Source organism: Myotis brandtii, unplaced genomic scaffold, assembly GCF_000412655.1.
Source record: "Myotis brandtii unplaced genomic scaffold, ASM41265v1 scaffold471, whole genome shotgun sequence".
Lineage (NCBI taxonomy): Eukaryota > Metazoa > Chordata > Mammalia > Chiroptera > Vespertilionidae > Myotis > Myotis brandtii.
Window position 1 is genome coordinate 3270634 of NW_005367989.1, and position 25926 is coordinate 3296559.

Genomic DNA, 25926 nt, shown 5'->3' on the forward strand with positions numbered 1-25926 from the left:
AAGAAGTTTTGAAAAGAAATAAACAAACAAACAAACACATAGCCATGTTCTTAGATTAGAAGAATTAACATGGTTAAAATGTTCATACTAGCCCTAGCTGGTCCCACTCAGTGGATAGAGCATCCACCTGTGGACTGAAGGTTCCCAGGTTTGATTCTGGCCAAGGGGACATGCCTGGGTTGTGGGCTTGATCCCAGTGCAGGAGGCAGCCGATCAATGATTCTCTCTCATCACTGATGTTTCTTTCTCTCCCTCTCTCTCTGAAATCAATAAAAATATATTAAAAATAAAATAAAATGTTCATACTACCCAAGGCAATCTTCATTCCCACACAATCCCTATCAAAATTACAATGGCATTTTTCACAGAAATAGAACTATCAATCCTAAAATTTTTATGGGACCACAAAAGACCACAATTGCCAAAACACTCTTGAAAAAGAACAAAGTTGGAATTATTATGCTCCCTGATATCAAATTATACTACAAAGCAACAGTAATTAAACAGTGTGATACTGGAACAAAAACAGACACATAGATTAATGGAACAGAATAGAGAGCCCAGACATGCTTGTGTAATCAATTAATCTACAACAACAGAGGCAAAAATATTCAATGGGAAAAGATAGTCTCTTTAATAAATAGTGTGGGGAAAACTGGACAGATACATGCAACAAAAGTGAAACTGGACCACATTCTTACACCATATACAAAAAACAAAAACACACCACCATTAAAATGGTTTAAGACTTAAATGTAAGACCGAAAAACCATTAAAATCCTACAAGAAAACATAGGCAGTAATCTTTTAGATTTAGGTAAGAAAAATTTTTAAGGATATATTTCTCTAGGGAAAGACAACAAAAGCAAAGTAAACAAATGAGATTACATCAAAATGCAAAGCTTTATTTTTATTTTTTAATTTATCTTTATTGCTGATAGTACAGATGTCCCCCCCTTTTCCCCATTGACCATTTCCACCCTGCACCTGTCCCTTGCTCCCAGGCCTTCACCACACTATTGTCTGCAAAGCTTTTACAGAGTGAAGAAAACCAGCAATGAAATATAAAGGAAACCCACTGAATGGGATAAGATATTCACAAGTGATGTATCCAATAAGTAGTAAATATCCCAAATTTATTTAAAAAGTCATAAGATTCAACAAAAAATCTGATTAAAAGATGAGAGAGTATCAGAGTAGACATTTTTCCAAAGAACCCATACAGATAAACAACAGACATGAAAAGATGTTCAACATCACTCATTAGGGAAATGAAAATTAAAACCGCAATAAGATATCATTTCACATCTATCAGATTATTATAAAAAAATAAGTGTTGGTGAGGCTGTGTAGAAAAGGGGACCCTCCTGCACTGTTGGTGGGGATGCAAACTGGGGTAGTCACTATGGAAAATAGTTTGGAGGCTCCTTAAAAAGCTAAAACTATAAGCACCATATGACCCAGTAATTCTGGGTTATCTATCCAAAGAAAACAAAATCAATAATTTGAAAAGATATATGCACCCCTATGTTCATTGCAACATTATTCACAATAGCCTGGAAATAACCTAGGTGTCCACTGATAGATGAATGGCTCAAGAAGATGCAAGAAAAATATATATATAAATCTTATATATGTTATATATATGTAATGGAATATTCTCAGCCATAAAAAGAATGAAATCTTGTCCTTTTGGACAACATGGGTGAACCTAGAGAGTGTTATGCAAAGTGAAAACAAACGAGACAGAGAAGAACAAATACCATATGATTTCACTACATGTGGAATCTGAAGAAGAAAATACACCAAATGAACAAAGAAAACATAACAGAAATAGACTCATAGATACAGAGAACAAATTGATGACTGTTATAGAGGAGGCGGGGAGGGGGGTTACATGAAAAATATGAATGGAAATATGAAGCATAACTTCTAGTATTAAAACACCTAAGTTACTGGGATGTAATGTACAGATAGGGCATATACGTAGTCAATAGTATCGTAATAACTGTGTACAGGGATGGGTGATTACTAGATTTATTGTGGTGATCACTTTGTAAGGTATATACATGTTAAATACCTATGTTGTACACCTAGGACTCATATAACATTATGTCAACTATTCTTTTATAAAAGTCGAGTAACATTATTATGCTCATGCCACGGTTTTCAGAATTACACTTAAGATTTTACAGTTGTCAAAGTGACTGATGGCAACACTATCAACACATTTACTGCCCAGCAGCCAGACAGTAAACAGCAGATATTTATGGCAGGATGACGAGTCCCAAACCTAGTTAAACACTGCTTAATTTAAATTTTGTTGACAAATTAATGGAACTAAAATCAATTTTTAATTGTTTTAAATAGCAATTATTTTATTATAGCAATATTTTAAGCCTCAAGTGGCTTCTACATAAATATTTCATTTGCTATAACAAATTATATATATGTATAGATGTATATTACATATATATAATACACTCACACAAACATTGCTTTTTAAAATAGTCTAGTAGATAAAAATGATTGGTGCACTGCTAAAAGGTAACATTGAAACTGGTGAAGAGATGAATACCTGACAAGTACAAATGACACTTATGTTTTGTCTGTCATGACCAATCTTTTGTAGACTGAGATTAGCCTTTTGGGCCAAGATCACTAGAGAAAAGAAAATAATGTGCATTGGGCCTCAAGGGGGAATTTTCTATCTGCATTTAACTAAAGCTTCTAGAGACAGTGGGCCATTCCCCCCCAAAGTGCACATCAACGCTAAAACACTAAAATGGGTACCCTTGAACTAAAAAAAACAAATAAACATACAAACACTTCAGATCCTGTTTTTTTTACCCATTACTGTCAACAAGAAACAATTAACACCTACACAGTCCTTTGATAATATGTACACAAATATCTAATTATTACTTTTAACTATTCAGTAAACATTTCATGTCAGTAGCTCCGAACCATATTTTTTCTTTTTTAAATTATTGAGCAGCAAAATAGAAAAAACTGAAACTTACTGACGTAAAAGCACTGCCCTTTCAACAAAACAAAAACAAAATGACAATAAGAACGCTTCTGTAAGCTCTCCTTTGTCTTAATATATTTTTCTGAAAGGTTGCAAATAATTTGAAGTACTTCTGTGATTTTTTTAAAATTACCGAGCATGTAAATAATGGGCCATGAAATGAAGTAGGGACTGAGGAGAACAAACTGCATTTGCCTTGAAAGAGTGATTTGTCTCTGGGAGATGTGCAGGTTATTTCCAAAAGGGAGGGTCATTTGCTTACCTAAGTCCATCCTAGATTTGGGTTTAGCTCATTGAAAATGGGCTTCAGGATACATGCACGCGGAGACAGCATTCAGGGAAAACAGAAAGAAATAAAGGGACCAGGAGCAATTTCTGTTTTTAAAAGGAACCAGTAACCTCAGGTTTTTTAGGTATTCAATTAGAGAAGTCATACTCTGAATTTTTTAAAAAGCTGAGTGAAAATTATTTTTTAATTTTTAGCACATGTGATTTGGTAACATGCATCTAAATCAGATTAATTTTAGAGATGTCCTTATAATTAAGTTAAATTTTAATCAGATTTAGAGATTTGCTTTTTATGAAAAACATATAATGTTAGGCAGTTTCTCCATGTGGAAAATGAAGGATAATAACGGGTCCACAAGGTTGTTGTAAGAATCAAAGTGATAGAAATTTCAGTCATGCTAATAAAGAGTTTTATTGTGGAAGTGGGGGTGGGTGATGGGTGATGCTGTGTAAACAGATTTACATTTTGCTCTAAGGACAACTGGCTATACCCCTGTGTCAATTACCCTTGCCACCTAAGATGGTATATTATAAACAATGGGACTCAATCCTGCTGTATATTAGTGTCACTTGGGATACTTTCTTACAACTCTAGCTCCCTGGGTTCAATCCTGAGGTTTTAATTCAGTCAATTTCACAGTTAAATCCAGGACTCCCAGCTTTAAAAAGCATTCTGGAGGATTCTGATCAGCAACCACACCTGAGAACCACAGTATAAGGCAATGTTCCAGTTTATTTGTTCCTGCTGCAAGGGTACTGTCTGGATTTCAGTAAGATAGAGAAAAAGAGAGAAGGAGGGAGCTGAAAGTGGGGGAAGGGGGAGAGAAGGAGAGTGGGCAAGGGGAGAGAGTGGGGGAGCGGGGAGAGGGAGTGAGAGGGGGAGAGAGAGGGAAGGGGGAGAGAGAGTGAAAGGGGAGTAGGGGAGGGAGAGAGAGGAAGATAATTATATTTTCAATGGTGATCTTACTGAGAGAAACCAGTGGAACCATGTTTCTTGAACAGTGACTTTCCAGTAATTTAATGCATCAATAAAATACAAAAAATAAACAAGATCCTGAGAATACTGTACAACGATTGGCTTAGAAACAAGTAAATGTTTTCTTGGCAACTATAGAAATATATTTATTTTTAATGTTGAAAAGAACTCTCATTGCAATTCATTACTGTCGTTTTGTAGCCTATAAGATAGCTTGGGGAGTGTGTGGAGTGAGTTCTGAGAGCCATTACCAGGCACATTTGTGAGGAGACCTAGCATAGCAAGACAAGTAAGAGTTCAAGCAGGGTAATGAGATGGCATGCACAGCACTAAAATGGCTTTTGTAGTAAAATACTCAAGTTACTGCACAAATATCTGAAGGTTAAGGGAGAGGAGAAGACTTGCTTGTGTAGGGAGAAAGACGGTCTTAGAACAAAGAGGAATAGAAAACGAAAAGGATGAAAGATATAGTTAGGAAGATAGAGTAATAAAACCAGACGAGGGGTGAGAACAGACTTTTAAAACCCAGGGTTCAATTTAAGACTAATCACACTGAGAGCTTTTAGCGCATGAAAGCAAAGCCCTGCTGGGCTTGGAACAGCCATGGTGGTTTCTAGGCATAAATCTCCTTAGACAATGGCTCACAGATACCTTACTTTTACTTAACTTTTGTTCCTCAAGAAAAATAAATTTCCCTAGAGAGATTCCTCCTCACTTCGTAAATTGGCTTTTCCAAGAAATTTTAATTGGATATAGTTTTTGTATAGTGTTTATCTTTGATTTTGTATAAAAAAAAAAGAAAATGGGGAAAAGCAGTGAATAAGGATAGCAATATACATCCCCGTCCACAAATGAGTGTATTTGTGTCCAAGGAGATTGCTCTTGCAGCCTTTCACAGTTTTGACTCTGGAATTAAACTGCCTGACACAAAAGGTATGGAGTGGAAAGAATATATTATTTACAGAGAAGATATCAAAATGAGGTTCACCTAAGGATGAGTCTCTGTTCTCATTCTGCTGCTAATTATCTGCTTTGATCTACTGTCTATGTCTCAATTTCTAATTTGTAAAGTGAGGGGTTTCAATGAAGTTAATCATTTAAGACATTATATGAATTCCTAGGAGACATCATATTCATCTCCCTTAGCCTTTAATCTGCCTGAAATTTCACTTCTCCACGATACACTTCTCAGATACACTATTGTATTTAAAACTCCATGAAGTGAAATTAAAAAAACACACAGAGATTCTGACCTGTCTGCAGTTTAAGGTAGATTTGGAAATTCAAGGGCTGCAGTTTTTAAATTTAGTTTTGATTTCTAAAAATAAAAGTTAACATAAACAAGACCTACACATGAAGCAACTATGACACGTGTCTCTGCTAGACCTTTGTGGCTTGCAGAGGGCACTGTCCAACATGTGCTGTTCGAAAATGTAAACACTGCTCAGGAGAAATAGTGATTCGGTTCATGAGTCACCCAACTTCCTTGTGTCAAAATGCAAAAGCCATTCAGAAGATATTATGCAGGAATCTCCCTTCTCACCATCATGATCTTTGGAAGAAAAACTTGAGAGAAATTTTTCTGAAGCATAACCAATTATCTCACTTACACACAGCAGATGAATGAGAATGAGAACTTGTATTCCTTATGGGCATCAGTTCTAGTATAAAAACCATTCACTGATGCCAGTGACTGTTCTGCAAGCTTTAGTATATAAAGACAAAGTGGCTTCATCCCTTGCCTTACCGTGAACGAAGAAAGACAGATCAAAGTGATGTCTGTAGCTTCCTTTAATACTTCCCAAGAGCTTTTCTTTTTTTACTAAAGATAAATGGTACCACAATTAATTTTATTTTTTGCCTTTATTTTTCAACAAACAGATTCATAATACTTCCTGAAACTTTTCCAGTCAACCAAATTCATAATGGCTTCCTTTTTGGGGAAATTTGACATGTGTATTTATAAAATGTGTGTGTGAAGTCTCAGATATACTATTATATTTAAAACTCAATTGTTGGAATTTTTAAATAAGGTTGATGAGAAAAATGGAGGACTTGCCAATAAGTGATACTTTTTTTTGAAACACAGAAACAATTAAAAATAACATACCATGCCCATGGTCCTGAGAAAATTATTTGTGTGAATAAAGAACTGATATTAATAAGACCAAGGAGAACAAGAATAAAAACAAACAAACAACAAGAACACCTCATAAGTATTTGTCCTTCATAGACTTTCAAGTCTGCTTATCTTTTCTACTGGAGGACTTCCAGTTTCTAAGGTGTCAAAATTTCTGTCTAGAAAAAAAATGAAATAAAATGAAGAGTCAAGAATAATCAGTCAAATAAAATTATCCTTGTTTCTTCAAGGCAGGTTCTCTATGAACCACAGTGATACTCTAAGGACTGTTTTCTACAACATAATCCAGAATTCGATTTAAGGCCATTGTATCTTAGATCCCATCCAAAGTGTGCTGACTTAGCTATTTTTGAACCTTTGTGGTATACTATTTTATATTATTTATTTTCCCTAAAAAAGTTACTTTCCCCTATGTATTCAAAGGAGATACAGATTAAATTAAAGGCAAGTCATGCTAACACTAATTATAAATACTTGTAATTAGTTAATAAAGATAGACCCTACAATTTGACCTAATTTGTTTCATAGAACATTCTATAATACTCTGTTTATTATAGGATTAACAAATAAATAAAAACATTTATATGAAAATCCTAACCAACGTTTGGTTCTTCCAATTCTGGTCGTATGATCATATTGAATATGTACCACAGAGTTTTCCTTTACTCAAAAGTATAAAAATGCTTTGGCCTTCCTTGGTAATTTTCAGTTTAGTTGATTGAAGTAAATGCTATATAACTTAAATCAAGGATTTACCATGAATGACCAAATATTAGATATGATTGTACATGACTTGGAAGATAATTTTATCTCATAAAACAGGGATTTACATGTTATGCCTTTTTTTCATTTAGGGCTTTCTCATTTCATGTGGCATTTGAATAAAAGTATAAAAAGGGCTCTCGAATAAAACATATAAGTGATTTCACTGAGGCTCTACAATTTTCTAATAGATGAAATAAACACAGAAATTAGTCTATTTATATAACAATTCCTATTACATTCAGTAACCACTAAATCTGTATTGGGGTCAAAACTACTTTCAGATCCCTATGACTGATACAGTTCTTCATTCTTGAAGAATTTTTATTCTAAGGAATTGGAATCTAGAGGGTTTTATTCACTCTGCTCATAAAACTGACAAATCTATTGCAGGCTGAACTTATGGCATTTCTGAAATTCTACCAGTTCTAATAGCTTGAGAGCTTTTTCTTACAAAACATGCATTTCCCTGTAGGGTTTTGAAAAGTTTCCCAGCAACACTCATTAAGAAAGGCCACAGCTACAGATTAGCCTTGCTGCTACTGTTTTCCTTGTAAAGTATTTTTTTTTGGTGACAATTTTCTATTCAGTTGTATAACTGCATATAATTATTCAAATACAAATGGCTGTTATAAAATAATGTGGAGATGATGGCAAAAACACCACAAAGCAAATGAACTGCTATGACTTTAGACACAATTTTGTTCTTCACTGGATTCATTCATAATTAGCATTAGGAAAGGTTTTTGTGTAAAAGACTGAGGGCAGATTTGGTCCATTTGCAGGGAGATAATGTTCCTGAGTACATTTTAGATTGCTTCAGATGTAAAATAAAATACAACAGCAAGTACTATGGCCCACATTTTAATACCAGGACATAGAGAAATTAGAAAATACAAATGAAACAGATAGAGTTTATGGAAGTCACAACAAAAATACTGAAAAAGAAAAGAAAATCCTTTTTTCCCCTAGGTAATAATCTAGACACTTAGAGCCATAAAGAAATTAAACCCCCCTCCCCCACTCCCACCACCCTGTCCCCAAGCAGAGTCTAAGCCTCCCCTTACTCTAGTTCGTCCATCCAACCTCCACCAAACATATACACAAAAATTTCCATTTTGCTGTTAAAAAAATTGGTGTTGAGACACATTAGAAGACTAGCTTAAGATCATCGGGTCAGTGACAAGGTTAGGATTTGAGACAAGGGCCCTTTTTGCTATGGTGAGTTGCCTCAAACAGTGTCTAGAAGGAAGTCCCAAATACTAAGGCAAAATTAATATTTATTAATGCTCCCACTGAGAAAAGCCTTTTCTCCCCTTGAAGAAAAGTAAATGCATTTGCAGCCTCGGTCATATTAATTATGTGTATCTGAATTATTGACTCTGGAAGGTAGGACATTAAAGCCTGGCAAGACATATGGATGTACATAAAAACAGGCTCAAATATCTTCCCAAAAGCTGTACTCATCGTTCTGCTTTACTGTGCATTAAAAGGATGGGGCACATAAAAAATGTTTAAGTTTGACTTTCAATGTGTCCCTTCCTCACACCCTCTCTCCCACCACAAGAATTATGAAAACAAAAAGTCTCTTACAGAGCATAAACCACATATCTCTCTCTCTCTCTCTCACACACACACACACACACACACACACACACACACAAATGTACTCACTTAGACACATGATTTTGTGTATTTAAAAAAAAACTTTATACAAGGCAACTCTATTCAAGAGATGGTTTTTGATCATGGGAATTTGTATTTTTAAACGTCTAGTTAAGTTTTTTTCCCCAGCTAATAATGGTAATTTTATACTTAGAAAAATATGGTTTGTTATAACCTAAAAGGAAAAACCAACCTGAAAGAATTTCATTATTTATTTTTATTCTGATATTTACAATACCTCCTTTATATCTAATTCCATTAATATTACATGCACATATTATATTTGCTGGATATACCCTGTGATGTTATTACACATAGAGAAGTCCAGGGGCGGGTGGAGGGAGGCAATAAAGATGTTCTTGTTTAAGCTTTTCAAGGTTAAAACTAACCATAAGGCTTGAACACAGGTGCGGGAGAAAACATTAAAGAAATGTAGTGGAAGAGCTGACAAATTGGCTGCAACAAAGTTAGTCACTGAAGACTTTTAAGATATCTCATAAGATATTTATTACTTAAAATTTTTCCCTGTGTAGGCCCAGCTTTTGTTGGATCTCATCTGCGTGGAGCTGAATACTTGCATTAATTTACATTATACTGACTCATTTTCTTACTAAGCAAATTGGAAATGATATGGTATTTTGGGCTCTGTCGATTCCTTTCTTTTAATATATTGTGCTTTTCTCCGGGAAGGTCAAAAAGTTTAGTATTGATCTTCAAAACACTGCTGTGGTACATTCTAATCCTTATTTGACATGCAGTAAGGCTTAGGTAAGTAGATTGCATGGAACAGACCAACACAGAAGAAGTACTGACAGGCAACTTCAGCCTTCGATTTTTAACCTATCTTTCCATTTGCTGTTTTAAGCTCCAATATCAGTGATTCTGAACCAGGAATCACCTGGGGAACATTTTCAATCTTTTATATAATTCCCAAAGGTGTCAAATTTGGAGAGGGTGTAGGGAAGGTGGATTGAAAATTCTCCATGTGGTTCTAAATGCACTGTCGCCTTTACCCTAGTTGAGAACCACTATTAGTATAGATTCTAACATATGCACTTGGGTTCTTAAATATATTTCTCTTGATCAGTCATTCTCTTTTAAATGCTTATCCCATTATAATAATTTAATAATTCCTACCTTGGGGTCCTGGAATATTACACTATGTGGTCTTTAGAATAATGGTTGTGAAATCTAACATTTTTGAGACAAAAGTAATTTATTTCCTCTATGACTTTGTAGTTTTCACTTTGTTGAATACATTAACTTTAATATTTTAGTACTCAGCACAATCCCCAAGTGTTCTTCACTTTTATATGCATGTGGATTCAATATACAAACATTTCTTATTTTGACAAGTTATCCTTGTTACCACTATTCTATGAAAAGAACACCAATACTATACATTATTCATGAACCCTTCAAGTCCTCCCCCTCCCAAAAAAGATTCAAGACAGGGTGAGATGTTTAAAAGTATAAAAACTCAGCTCCTCTCCATCAACATTGTTTTCAACTCTGAAACTTGCTTGTTTTCCCCTAATCCCCAAGAATTCCTTTACTGGTCTTAGAATTCTCCCTACCAGCAGAAATAATTGTCTTTTTAAAAAAATCCTTCTCTGTGAATACAATCCCATTTCTGAAAATGAAGCTTAAGCATTTTCTTTATATTGCTAGCGGCAGAGATTTCATTCAAATCCCCCTCTTTTTCAACAAATGGGCTCTGGAAGCTCTTAACAAGGATTCTCTTCATAGCTGGACATGAGACTGGGGAGCCTGCATAAATACACTCTAGCTATCTCCACGAAGGAATAACAACCACATCGCTACACATAGATAGGTCTGTCAACAAGCATTAAGAATGCTGTGATGAGCTACCCTGCATGATACCCTGAAGAATGCAGTTTTCCCTTGGTGTGCATAGCTAAGCTCCATTTTCACCACAAGAAACTACGAGTGGGTATCCAGGGCAGAATGTACACTGAAAATGCACTGCTCTCACGCAATTCACTCGCTCCCTTTGAGACATTAATGCAGACCAGTACACTAAATCTTGAACATGATCATCAGGCAAAATGAATAATAATGAACTTCCCCATCTGTGTAATACATTTTTGCCATTTGTTTTTAATGGAGTTTATCACCACTTGCTAACAGTGGGAACAGGTAAATAGCATTTTATTCACTTCAGATGGCATTTCCTTTTTTTACTTGCAACCAACAGCTAATGAAGCCAAATGAGGGGGCTGCAGAATGCAGACTTTCCAGGGAAGCAAATGGATGCAGGATGTATACATAATTCGGCGGGGGGAGGATGAGTCCTTATAGAACAAGGAAAAACACACAAGTTAAATCTTGGAAATAATTATAATATTTATAACTTCAGGATTTAACAATCAAAGAAAATGTAAAAGTAAAAAAGATAGTAGTTATGCTACATACTCAGATTTCTGTATTACTGAAATAGCCTCACAGGGAAAAATAGAAAGGCTCTTTAGTAGTAAACCATGATTTATACACAGCAGGATCCTAATACTTGAAAAAAATGGGCATTTTCATGCTATTACTCTATCAGTAAAAAGGACTAGGCTCAATTAGTGACACATGGGTAAATGTTTTCTGTTACCTTTTGAATAACAACATTCGGAGTATTTTCATTAATAGGCAAAAGAGCGGCTATTATTGCATAGTTGGATGCTGAATCTATACTTAAAAAAACCTAGTTAGTGAAATTAAAAATAAAGGTTTCTAGCCAGAATATTCACAAATGGGTTTTAAAACTTGTTCTCATTCATTGGACATGAAGTCAGAGGTGGTTTTGCTTGGTATAAATTCTGTTCTTTGTGCTCTCTTTTCCCCTTAATTTGAGAAATACTTTGCTCCCATGTAAAAAGTGTGCCACAAGCCTGAGTTCCTGGAGGGGAGCATAGCTGCTCACTTTCTAACTTTGTACAAATACTATTTTGTACCTAAGCATAAAGGGCATAAGGAATCATGCCTACACGCCTAAAGAGAAAGTGGTCCAAGAATTTTTGATCTTAGACACAATTTTGCCCTCATCTTGTAATTAACAACTCAAGAAATGTAAAGAAAAATAAATTTAGTCTGTAATTACTTATGGATTGAAGAAAATATATATCATTTTGGAAGGAAAATGCTTTACTTTTTAAAGAAAGTATATTCAGGACACAATAAGTGAAAAGTCCAAAACCAGTAAAGGACTGAAGGACAAGAGCAAGGAAAAAATTGCTTGGAGCAGAATATTTTCCCTGGAGCAGGTCAAAGATCTCCCAATGGACTGCTGATTCTCTGCAACTATGTCTTCAGTTTAAATATGAACATCATGTCACAGCCCAAAGGAACACTGTCATTGGTGTGATCCCTTCTTTCTCAGTATTCTTATTCAATTGGTCACAAAACCTTTATGGTTCTCTTTCATGAAGCCAATCTATGCCCATTGACACTAACTTAATAGTAACAGTTATTAAATACAGATATCAGTTCTTCCCTATATTAACCTGGAGATTTAATACAATGCCAACAAAATTGCAACAGTCTTTTTCTTTTATTTAGAAATTGGCAAGTTGATTCTAAAATTTATTTGGCTATCGAGAGGATCTAGATTAGCAAATCTAGACAAAAGGATCTAGTGTACACAAAATAATACAAAAAGGATTAAAGTTAGAGAACTCAAATTCTCTGATTTACAGATTTACTCTAATTTGATTTTTTTTACAAAGGTTCCAAAGCAATTTAATGGCCAAAGAAAAGTCTTGTTAACAAATGCTGTCAGAACAATTGGATATGCATTTGAATTATAGTGACACCCAATGCCAATGTAATATTGTACACAAAAATTAATTTGATATACCATAGATTTACATAAAAGCTAAAACTATAAGGCTTATAGAAGATAATATAGAATAACATCTTCATGACCTTGAGGAATAAGCAAAGATCTCTTATAGAGGACTCACAAAATACACACTATGGAAAAAGATATGACAAACTAGATTTAACAAAATTAAAAACATCTACTCAGCAAAAGATGCCATTAATAAAATGCAAAGGCAAGCCGCAGACTGAGATAAAAGAATATGTATGTATAAATGTTAAATATATATTATATAAAACAAAAGACTTTTGTCCAGAATATTTTAGTTTCAAAACCACTTACAAAGCAATAATAAAAAGATAACCCAATTTAAAAAGGTAGAAAAGATTTGAACAGAGAGAGACTCCACAGCAGTGGATATAACACGGGCTATAAGCAGCTGAATAGGTCCTAAACCTTATTAGTTATTAGGAAAATATAATTGAAATGTTGTCAAGGATATAAAACACCGGAACTGCTATAGATTACTGGTAAGAGTATAAAGTGGTACAACAATTTTGCACAACTATTCAGCAGTTTTGTTTCCTTTTATTTTAAGTCAAAATACTCTAACTTGTCTTTAACATAGCATTTCTATTCCTAGGTATTTACCTGAGAGAAATGAAAATACTTGCCCATACAAAAATTTTACAAGAAATTTAAAACAGCTTTATTCTTAATAACAAAAAACAAACCCAACAATTTAAATGTCTAGTAATTGAAGAATGGATAAGCAAAATGTGGCATATTGCTAGAGTAGAATAATACTCAGCAATATAAAAGAATTCATTACTAATACATACAACAATGTGGTTGCATTTCAAAACCAACACGTCGAGTGAAAGTGGCCAGAATGAAAAGTTACTCATTATATGATTCTATTTACTTAAAATTTCCAAACAGACAAAACACATGATGACAGAAATCAGAATAACGGTTGCCAAGAGGGATGGGGGTTGGCTGGAAAAAACAACTTTCTAGGGCGATGGTAGTGTTCCATATCTTGATTATGACGTTGGTTCCATAGGTATATGCTGGTCAAAACTCAGCACATTGTTCACTGTGCTTATCACCTTATGTAAATTTTACCTCAATCAAAAGTTTATTGTGTGCCAGATACTGTCCTAGGTGTAATCTTTCTTGATCCTCATAATATCCCCTCCACACTGTTAGATTAGGAAACAACAGCTGAGGGTTAGACATTTCCTTCATGCATTTAAAAACATTTGATGAGTGCCTGGTGCTATGTGCCAGGCACTGAGCTGGGTACAGGGTATACAGTGTAAATCAAGCACACAGTTTCCCTTCCCTTCTGAACTTAAATCAAGATAAGATGGTCCCTATGTTCATTGCAGCATTAATTACAATAGCCAAGATATGGAAGTGACCTAAGTATCCATTGATAGATGAATGGACAGAGAAGATGTGGTACATATATACAATGGAATGTTACTTAAGCCAAAAAAATAATGAAATCTTACCACTTGCAACAATGTGGATGGACTAGAGGGTATTATGCTTAGTGAAATAAGTCAGGCAGAGAACGACAAACACCATATGATTTCACTTAAATGTAGAATCTAAAAAAGTAAAATAAATAAAACAGAAACAGCTCATAGATGTAGAGAACAAAAGGATGGTTGCCAGATGGAAGGGGATTAGGAGGATAGGTGAAAAAGGGGAAGGGATTAAGAAGTACAAATTGCCAGATATAAAAATGTCAGGAGGATATAAAGTACAACATGGGGAATGTAGTCAATTATATTGTAATAACTATGCATGGTGTCAAATGGGTAGACTTCTCAGGCACTTCTCCCTGAGAAGTTTCTACTTGAGCTGCAAGACATGTCTAAATTAACAATACTAGCCTAAGATGAAAGAAGAATGACTGTGGCAGAGGGAGAAATATGTGAGAAAGCCCTGAAGCATGGGAAAGATCTACATGCTAGGCAAAGCATACAACTGGTAAGACAATTTTGTAAGTGCACAAGGACACTTGCAATTAATAATTAATTGTAATAATTGCACAAGGACAATAGGCACAAACGAGGCATCTGGTTGAAAGGGGTAGCTAGCTAGCTTAATGAGGCAGGCTTAGGAGGTTTTAGGAATGAAAATGGTCCATGGGAAGGAATACATAATGGAGACTTGAAGGCGCCAGGGTGTTTATCTTACTTGTACAGAGAATAAAGAAATGCCACAGGCAAATAGAAATAGATCTGGCCTGGGCAATTAAGACAGCCATAAACAGGGGTAACTCGGGCCTGAGCAATTAAAGTGACCATAAGTTAGGCCAGTGGTCGGCAACCCGCAGCTCACGAGCCACATGCGGCTCTTTGGCGCCTTGAGTGTGGCTCTTCCACAAAATACCACGTGCGGGTGCGCACATACAGTGCGATTGAAACTTCGTGGCCCATGCACAGAAGTCGGTTTTCGGCCTGGGTGAGTCTATTTTGAAGAAGTGGCATTAGAAGAAGTGGGGGTACGTTTGCTGAGATCGACCCCTCAGATTAAGGACGTTTTTAGCAAAGGCCAGTTAGGAGTACCCTAATTAAGTTAATAACAATGTACCTACCTATATAGTTTAAGTTTAAAAAATTTGGCTCTCAAAAGAAATTTCAATCGTTGTACTGTTGATATTTGGCTTTGTTGACTAATGAGTTTGCCGACCACTGAGTTAGGCCAAAAGTAGCCCTGACCTGAGTAGCTGGGAGGGCCTGAAGATAAGGCCTTCTCTGCCAACACAACTGGGAGAGCTATAAGATAAATCAACAGTGACTCCAACCAACAAGATAAGGGGAGAGGATATGGGGGACACCACACGGGCTTTGAGCTTTGAAAACTAATTCTATGTAGCAGAATGACCAATAAGAAGGGGTCAGGTTCAGACAAGGAACTGCAGCCTATTTAATGCCTCAAGACAAAGAAAGGAGCAGTCACCCTTTTCAGGGGCCCCTCTGTCCATCCAGGAGGGACAGAGCCTTAGGTTTAGATTTTAGAATTCGGTTTTAGAGGTAGTGTCTGCTTGCGATAAAGTTTCTATACTTTTCACCTATCACCTTTTGTCCGTGGCTTCTTCGAAACCATCTAGACAAGAACCAGGGAACTCAGGGCGTTCCAGTTCAATTTTCACATTTCATGGTCACCTAGCTTTTGGCTAATCCTAGTGGAAGACCAGCATGGCAGGAATATAGTGAAGGAAAGGAAAAATAATGACTCTGAGGTGGTTAGGTGGGAGAAGTACCAAGAGGCCACGTCATGCAGGAGCCTATGGGCCATGTTATGGGGTTTGGATACCATCCCAGGTATAATGGAAGCTTCACTTATTCTAACTGAAGGGTTTTAAGCAGACAAGTATCATGCTCTGATTTACAACTTATATAGATCACTAGGCTTTGTGGACAGTATCTGGCACACAAGTTTGAATGGTTATGCAAACTTGACAAATGGTAAAGCTTAAAAAACCCTTCATTTAGAATCTGAAGCTTTCATCACACCTGGAATGATGAGCCACCTTTCAGAGGATCCTCCAGCCCCAATCAAGCCTTCAGATGACTGTGCCTCTCACAGGGCTGACTGCAACCTCATGAGAGATGCTGAGCCAGAGCTGCCCAGCTGAATCACGCCCAAATTCCTGACTCACAGAAATGGAGAAGTTTATAAATATTATTGTTTTTAAGTCATGAAGTTTAAGGTAATTTGTTGTGCAGCAATAGATAATGAATACAGATTACCATTTTTATTTCTCTAATGGGTATTTCCTCCTTAGGCCTACAGGATTCACTTTGTAACTTTATTTTGGAAGTTAAAAAGGCATATAACAAATGTTTCTAAACAGAGAAATTAGATCCTCTTATTTCTAATAAAAAGAAACAAAAGTATCTATATTAAAAAAACAAATAGAACTAATTTATATTTTGTAAAACCAATATACATTCCTATCCATTAGGAAAAATAACTTTGAAATACCAATGAATTTAATTAACAATAAGAATGCAAAGCAGAGATAAGGTTCATTCAAAATCCCTTTGTCAACCTAATTATGTGCACATACTGATTTATCATTTACCAAAGACATATCTACAAAAATATATAAAAACCATGTGTATTATAGTTTAACACACAGACCATGTATACAGGCCCTTATTATAAATATTAATGAATTAAAATTTTTAAATAAAAGTTATCATTATATTTTTACAGTTAAAGCTAATCATTTCTCCTTTCATTACAACTGTAACCTAAATCTTTGATTCAGTACACTAGAAGCCTAGGATGGCTATTAATATTTTAATTTCCTTACTTTGAATTTCATACTATAAAATTTTATAGTTAAGACCTAGACTCAAATCAGTCCTATGCCCACTTCTTTCTTTAAAGTTTAAGATTTAAAATTAACTGACTGGCATCACAAAAGAAGTGAAAAACACAGTTTAATCTTCTAACAGGTTGTTTTTTTTTCTGGTAATAGGCATTAGCATTTGTGCTTTAGTTCTAAGTTTTGCTATAGCAATGCTTATGATCTAATATACATAACAATAATCCAACTTTTAGGATGGAGATAGGACCAGAGGCTTAGAGGTTTTAAAAAAAGGACTCTATGGGTGAATTCAGCAGGGGATTAGCTGGACTCTGACATCCCTAGTTTCTATGGTAGATGTAACTTTTTTGCCCAATACCTTCGGATGAGGCTACACAGACTTTCTCTAATAGGGGCTTTCACATTTTTTGCTGTATTTTAAGAAGTTTTCTTCTACAAAGACAGCCAGCTTTGTATCATGCCCTGGGCATTTGTTAGCTGCTTTTAGCTTCTTCTATTCATAAAACGTCCTGTTAGCTTGAGAGTGATTTGATTCATGCTTTAATTTTTTTATATACTGGTATCCAATAGTCACCTGTGTGAAGAAACTGTGTTTAGTTGCTCCAAAGAAAGGATTCAAAGTGCTTCGGCTCCCTTTGCTCTCTGCAGAAGCCTTTTCAGAAACTGTCAAAGGATCGCTGTTCTAGTTCTGCAGGATACATGGACTAAAAACCTTGGGTGGACACTTCCCACATGAAGGAGGAGCTAACACAAACAAATTTTAAAGCAGACCAAAGTTAGAAGGATGCTATGGTAGTCTGAGAAATCCTGAAGGCTAGGTTTAAAGGGAGTGGGCGTGGAGACTAGAATTGGCCAAATCAAGGAGTCCCTTTCCATTGCCCAGAGGACACATTTATACAGCTGCCTGAGGACAAATGTACAGAAAGTAATCAAATAGACTGACACTCTCCAAGCACCTGTGGCATAAAAGCCTGACACTTGTATTCTACTTCTTTCCAGGTGAAGGAGTGCTCATTCTTTGGGTGTTTTGCCTAGCCTCGGAATGTGACCTAAGGACACACACTTAATGTCCAAACTGGCTTCCCTGTCCCTCAAGGTGATTTGGCTCCTGATATCAAAAACCTTTCAGTAACTTCTTATCTATAATAATAAAATCATAATATGCTAATTAGACCAGATGTCCTTCCGGACAACCTTCCAGATGAAGCTGGGGGCTGCGAGGGAAGCCCGGGTCCCAGGTGCCAGAGAGAAGCTGGTGCCGGCAGCAGGGGTTAGGAAGGCCTACTCTTGCACGAATTTCATGCATTGGGCCTCTAGTTGTTAAATAATCCCACTTTTATCTTCTTGGCTTGTTTCAAACCCATCCTTAATATTGATCTTTTGTCCTATTTTGAAGTTCCCTTTGATGATGTTATCTTTGGCTCCTACCATGCAAAACTGGAAAATGTAGAATCAGGGGACAAGAAGGTTAAAGTGGGCCAAAAGTCTCTCCAGCCCCACTGTCTCTTGTGGTGAACCCATAACAACAGGACAAAATAATTTTGCATTGCTGAGAGCCTGGGTAAATAAAAAACTAAGTAACCATTCTGTTCCTTGGTATGATAAAGGTTTTCAGGAATCCAGAGTTAGTAAGATAATTCAAAATGGACTCAAATGAGTCACACATAAGCTTATTACATCAAATCCTTTTACAACCATCATCACAAGTCAATAAATTAGATTTTAATAAATCTAAATAGGAGGCTATAGCTTCAGCCATTTAGGATCATACACACATCTGAGATATAATAAACACGCACTTGGGTCATTATTAGCAAGAAATGACTTCTGTGAGAGAAATAATGAATAAACACATTTCTTTTGAGGGTTATGAACATTGTTTTACGTGGTGTATCAAGTGAAAAGATTCGCATTTGTTTGGCTTCAAAGTCTCTTTACTAAAACCCAGGAACTAGATCACCCTTAAAGCATGCCATTATCTTTATCACCATATTGGCTTAGATTCTATCAGAGTTGGGGACCCTAATCTTTATAAAACTAACTACAGCTATTAGCTCCGTAGGTATAAGCCCAAATGATGAATTTAAGTAAATGCATTTACTCATTCAATCAAAAACATTTATTGTATACTTACTGTACTTAGGCTGTATGTTGCCAATAAATTTAAGAATGAATATAATCTGCACCTGCCCTAGAAATGTATAGTCTGGTTGAAAGCAAGTAATATAATACTAGATTGTAGATACACACTGGGAATCATGGATCCCCAGAGCTAGTGTAGCTAAAAGTGGAGGAAAGAGGAGGGCTTCTAAAAGTGAAAGAAAGGACTGGACAGTGTCAGAGAATGAACACAAGACAGATGAAAGCGTTTGGGAAGTCAGGTAGGGAGGAGGATAGTAGCAGTGCTCCCTCTGGGCTGAAGGGTAGCAAAAACAAACAAACAAACACACAAACAAACAAAAAACAAAACAGGAAGCTACTGGGTGATTTTGATGAACTGTAAGCAGTTTGGTGTTGCTGGTGTAGTAAACAAAGTTAGTAAAACAATGAGAATGGAGAGGTCAGCACAAGTCATGCTCAAGGCTTTTCAAGTGTTATAAGCTACAGAACGAACTCTCTATAAAATTTGTTCTTGAGCCCCAATATGTTAATGCAAATCAGTGAACAGAAACTTTGATAGAGAAATAAAAAATTTTCCACTGTTTATGTCTGAGCACAGTCTGAAAATCACTTCTATGGGAAGTGAGACAACAATACATGTTTGCACAGGGAAGTACAGTGATCAGAGTTGAATTTTAGCTTCATCACTTGGGCTACAAGGTAGAGAGTGGGTTTAATAATGCTGGAAATGGTAGACTAATGATTATTAGTGACTGGCAGAGGCCGAAAGCCAAGTTTGAGAAATACATGAGCGTACAACTGGCACAGGTGTGTGGTTTATTAGATTTGCTATGTGAGAGTGGAGAAATCAAGGATAACTCTCAGCATTCCACCTTCTATAACTAGGTTGGAGACTACAGAAAACATTCAATTTATATAGAATATGTTGGAGTGTGGGGCAAGGACCTGAATTGTAAATGTAGTGATGAGCAGAAAATTGAGTACTAGGAAATCTGACGTTCAGAAGAGAAGTACATCTAGGGGTCATCATTCTCATCATCACCATAATCACTGCTACTGTTTTAAGAAGTGCTTAACAAGTGCTTCACATGTACTAGCTCAGGTAATCCTGACAACACTGCAAGGGAGATACCAAGAAGAAGCTAAGGTCTACAGAGTCTGAATATCATGCTCAAGATCATACCACTAGGAAGCAAGTGGTAGATGTAGGGTGTTTAGATCTATTTGACTTAAAGTGCCTGTTCTTAACCATCACCACCTTAGAGATAGATGTCTCCAGGGAAGCATGAAGACCACTGAATTCCAAGAGGAGCGGCAGACTGTGTCATAGGGTATAAGGAGAAACAGTATGGATAGCTGAAAACACATATTCGATATTCCTTCTCAGAACTTGAACACATATACATTCAGAAGCAGGTATGTAAGTAATGTGTGAGAAATTTGGGTCTTTGGCAAAAGGAAGTCATGGGGGAAATAGGTGAATTAGAGAGTGCTTCACCCAATTCAAGGTATTTAAATTCAATATTTTATTTAAAAAACAACAACAACAACACAATTCTGACAACACAAAAACATCTCCCATTACAATGACCACAGCCTTCTAGTTTGGCCCATCTTAACTATCCCTATACAAACTACAGAACAAAATCATAACAACACTTCAGAAAGGGTAAGTAAGCACAGATTAAGTAAGAAAACTTTGTAGAGTATGTGACTTTTAAGAAGTGCTCCAACACAGAAAATTTTTGTATTTTTTGTAAGACTGAAAAACACATCCCATTATGTAATTCAATGACCCATACATAAAGAACCATGAGCTAAATTCCTCCTAAATAGTGCTAAGAAAATGCCCATCCAAAATAATTTGAAAAGCTTCCCTTGATCTGTCAATGAGGACTCTGCTAGGTCTCTTATGACTAAGTTTAGTGTTTAACTTTGTCCTCTCAAATTTGAATATTATTTTTCAAAATGTTTAACATTTTCAAGCTGTTTGTAATTTATTTTATAATACTTGGGTATTCTCATTATGATGCTATATATGTACTGGTTAGTTTAACCTTTACTTCCAGCTGGTATTATATTTGAAAGGGCCATGCTCCACGTGGCAACTGCAAGTCCTTTTTATCTAGGTAAAGCTATGCACAATCAACACTGTACTCATATCAAACTGAATGTAAAAGATGGCCCTAACCGGTTTAGTTCAGTGGATAGAGCATCAGCCTGCGGACTGAAGGGTCCCAGGTTCGATTCCAGTCAAGGGCATGTACCTTGGTTGCGGGCACATCCTTAGTAGGGGTTGTGCAGGAGGCAGCTGATCGATGTTTCTCTCTCATTGATGTTTCTAACTCTCTATCCCTCTCCCTTCCTCTTGGTAAAAAATCAATAAAATATATTGTAAAAAAAAGATGATGAACTAGTGTCTGATTAATCATTATGGTGAATGTATTAACCGGTTCCCTTTGGTAAAAGTAAAGGCATTGAGGATATGTAAATTAGCTTAATACAGTTAAACACTTCTTACTCCTGAATGGACTGTATGAAAGATTCTATTGAGGCCTATATCCTGCACCTCTTAGAGATGGGCCCACAGCTTTATTAGACTAGGAGGATTTCTGATTGAATCATGGTGACCAAAGGTCACATAATTCTGCTTCTAGAGTGTTCCTATGTCCACCTCAAGTGAATGTTGCATACAAGGTATGGCTAAAGTACCTAAAATGAGAAAGACCTAGAATTTCATTGTGCTTACAGAACAGGTTTTGCTCCTGATTTGTTATAAGTCTTTACCTGAAAAATACCTGGCTGTGTGACAGAATCTAGACTTGACTTGCTTTCATTATAACCTGTTAGTGAGGCTGTCTACTGAGCATTTCAAAGTTGTTGGGTGGTCACCATTACCCAACTCCCCAAAAAGCCAACAAGAGCAACAACAAAAAACCCCAAGAGTATTGCCAAATTTGGCTTCCATCAGTTAAAAAGAATACTATGAAATCTTTAATATACTAAATCATCTCACAGTCTTTTAGAAAGAAGCAGATATATATTTTGTGATTAAGAAAACTATTCTCTGATTATATTTGTTTCCAAAATAATCTTTGCTTTCTGCAAAATAGTACCAGAAGGCTCAACTTTCATATTTAAGGTACAAAGGAAAGTCTTGACAAATAAACAATATCCCAGTGGTACATGAACATTCTGGTTGAAATTATAAATGCACAAAGATTAAAGGGCAATGACACTTTATGAGAAAGCTTGAAAATAATGAAGTGAGTTATAATTAAATATATAACTGAATTTTAAGGAGATTTAAGGTATTGCATTAGATTCTTTACTCTGCTGCCAGCAACTGTATAGCTTAAAATTTTGAATACATCATATTTTTTAACAATGGATTATTTCAGCTTCTTTCTATCCCAACTCAAAAGAAACAGAGCTGCTCCACAGTGAGATAATTGAGTCAATTACATTTCAACAAGCAATTCGGAGAAAGATCCCAGTATGGCACTTCAAAACTATTCTGGACATCAGCATCAAATACCAGTTTTCACACAACTAGCCATGACAACTCTCAGAGGCAGTACCAAATCTCTTGTTCATCAGAAAGCTCTCACAGATGTTTCTATTTTTCCAGGTGGGGAATACTAAAGCATCAATCAAAACTTACCAGGGAAGACAAATATAGGAGTCTGATCAATTACAAAATGCCCACAGCAGCAATACGGTCCTAACTCACAACCTTGATAAAATACTGTAGCCACCAATCAATATTTTACATTTTTAAAACTCTTTCCTGAAGTGTCCACAGAAAAAAAATACAAATGATACATTTTTAAAATTTTCTCTTCTTTCTTGTTTTGTTTTGTTAGAAATCATTAATCCCAAATACAGTAAAGCAGGTATAGCATTTCACATACTGCTATTTTACATTTAAAATGGAGTAGGGTCAATTTAATTCAATCTAGTACATATTTCATAGCCACCTATATTATTATTCTCCCTTGAGAATAATTAAGAGTAACATCCCAGTGTTTTACATTTTTTTCTCCTAGCCACTCTATAGTGAATCGTCTTAGGCTTGCAAGATCATCTACTCGGAGCTAGTAAAGTAAAATTAACATAGCAAAAGAGAAATCCAATAATCTCCCATAGTGTTCATCACCACTACCACCTACAACCTGCTCCTTGCCACAAGCATCAATAACTGCAGCAACAAAAGTTAGCATAAATAGCCTATCTGGAAGAGAACCAGGATGGTTCCCAAACCAGGTGCAATCTATTCTCCAGTTGATTACCTGGGGAGAACACAAATGACACCGAACTTTTTTATTTTTAACTAAGCCCATTACAACCATTTTTTATAACCAGAAATGAAAAGTGAAACTAGACCTGTCTTATCTTGCCTTTTATGTTCCTCTCATTTGCAGATATTTTCATATAAAACAGGGACATTGGAAATCTGGGAAAGCCAAAATGGCCAAGAGGAATATAATTTCTTGTGACTATTTTAGCTTCCAAATATTATTAGCATTTATGCCTATATAATACGATATTCATTGAGTACTTGAAGTGAAGCTAGTCTGAATTGAAATGTATTGTAAGTATAAAGTACACCTAGATTCTTAAGATTCAATAAAAATATTGTAAAAATTTTGTATTAACATTAAAATAGAATTGTGTTAAAAGGTCAACTTTTGGATATATTGAGTTAAATATAAGTCATTACTCATTTGTCATCAGTTGGTTCTTTGACTTTGAGGAAAATGTTGTATAAGGAAATCAACTTTGCCATAGGCTAATTTATATGAACAATTAAGTTCCTATAGTATCTCAATGTTATATAGAAATGACATTGAACAGAACGTTATTCAAGGACCTGCTGTATTATTAAAATTAATTTCACTTGTTTCTCATTTAATTAATATGGCTACTAAGATATTATCCTATATAATAAAAGCCTAATATGCTAAGTGTCCGGTCATCTGATCAGCCGTTCAACCAATTGAAGACTAATATGCTAATGATATGCTAAGGCTGCTCAACTATTCGCTATGATGTGCACTGACTACCAGAGGGCAGACAGTTGACCAGTTGACCAGTCACTATGACATGCACTGACCACCAGGGGGAAGATGCTCTGACTGGTATGTTAGCTTGCTGCTGGGGCCTGGCTGATTGGGACTTAGCAAGATGGGCCAGACACTCCCTGGAGCCCTCCCACGGTCCCTCCCCAGCTGGCCTACCTCCCTCCCTGGCCCCAATAGTACACTGGTGGGGTCCCTTGGCCTGGCCTGCACCCTCTCGCAACCCGGGACCCTTCAGGGGATGTTGGAGAGCCAGTTTCAGCCTGACCCCGCAGGCCAGGCTGAGGGACCCCACTGGTGCATGAATTCGTGCACCCGGCCTCTAGTAATTACATATATGGCTTACATTTGTGGCTTACATTATATTTCTACTGGACAACAATGATTCAGACAATAAACACTGTAATATGTAGCAAACCTTGTGGAAAATTCTATTTTATTATTTGGCTCAAAACTTGTAAAAACTTTGCCACAGAACATAAAACAGTTTTATATGCATGTTTCCTGCTGAAGAACATGCAGCTTTCCATATTCTAATGAGGGGCATCACTCAACAGTGTTTGGATGGTAAACAATGATGGGAAGGTAGGCTTTGGTGGAAAAAAACTTAAACTATACATGTTTTACAAATATCTATTATATCAAAACAACCTATTGCAAAGTACATTTTATTTTCTTAAATGATAGCTTATAGGGAAAACTTCAATTATTTGCTTTAGCATTCGAAAAAAAAAGTTGAGGGGAATAAACAGGCCCAAATTAATCGACATGTTATTAAAGCAGTGTTTACCAGAATTCCTTTGAGGTAGGGATAAGTTAATTTAAGATTGCTATTATGGGTTTCTTGGAATGCATTTCAGAGTAGTTTAGTAAAGAGAGCTGACAGTCAATTCTGGAACAAACCTGGTCATTCAACTCAAGTCAATTCTCATAAACAGGACCTACTTTCTGTTGAAATTGACAATACAGCCGAAGAATTGCAATGCTGGTTATATATCAAGATACTTTTGGAAAATTAAAACTTTTTAAAAGGCATAAAACCTAGTGTCGCTTTCACCTAATACTGTCGTAGATTATTACCTATAGAGAATTTTTGGGTAGATTTTCAAGATCTATGTTACACTTTTAAGCAATTTATAGTTGACTTTTAGGAATCAGTATGTGAATAAATTAGACCAAAACACAGGCAATCCTATTACAATTAGGATAAAGAATCTAAATTTGTGCTTTTGATGTTCTAAGGCTTGGAACTCATAGAGCTTTGATATAATGCTTAACAAACATATATTTTTTACTATTATAAACAGCCTCTCGATACCCAGGAAATTAATCCAAGGGAATGCATATCTGGTCTGGAAGAGTTAATACTTTTATTCAGGAAATAATTTAAAAAATAATTTTGTCAAATGTTCTCCATTTTATCTAGAATAAGTGTTTGGATGATCAGTAACCAACTTTATGTCAAACCATAAAAGCACAAAGATAATCAGAATAATTACCAGTCATACCTTATTATGAGTCTGAGTCTGTCCAACCAGTATGAGGATGTTGGATGAGATGATAGACAGGCAGAAGTTAATTAGAATGATGGACCTTTCAGAGCGTATGTACCTAGCCAAAGAAAGAAAGAGTGTCCAATTTTAAAATTCAACAGAAAGATAAAAAATTCTGTA

At 35.8% G+C, this 25926-nt stretch overlaps 1 protein-coding gene across 5 annotated transcripts in view; it reads right to left on the reverse strand.

The window, feature by feature from the left end:
* The window catches only part of ADGRB3 (adhesion G protein-coupled receptor B3), a 716195-nt gene that overhangs the window by 127065 nt on the left and 563204 nt on the right, over nucleotides 1–25926 (reverse strand). For all 5 annotated transcript variants that reach the window (XM_005875869.2, XM_014547407.1, XM_014547406.1 and 2 more), the window contains one exon: nucleotides 25762–25864. In XM_005875869.2, coding sequence (XP_005875931.1) covers nucleotides 25762–25864 — 103 coding nt within the window. The remainder of the gene's footprint in view (nucleotides 1–25761; nucleotides 25865–25926) is intronic.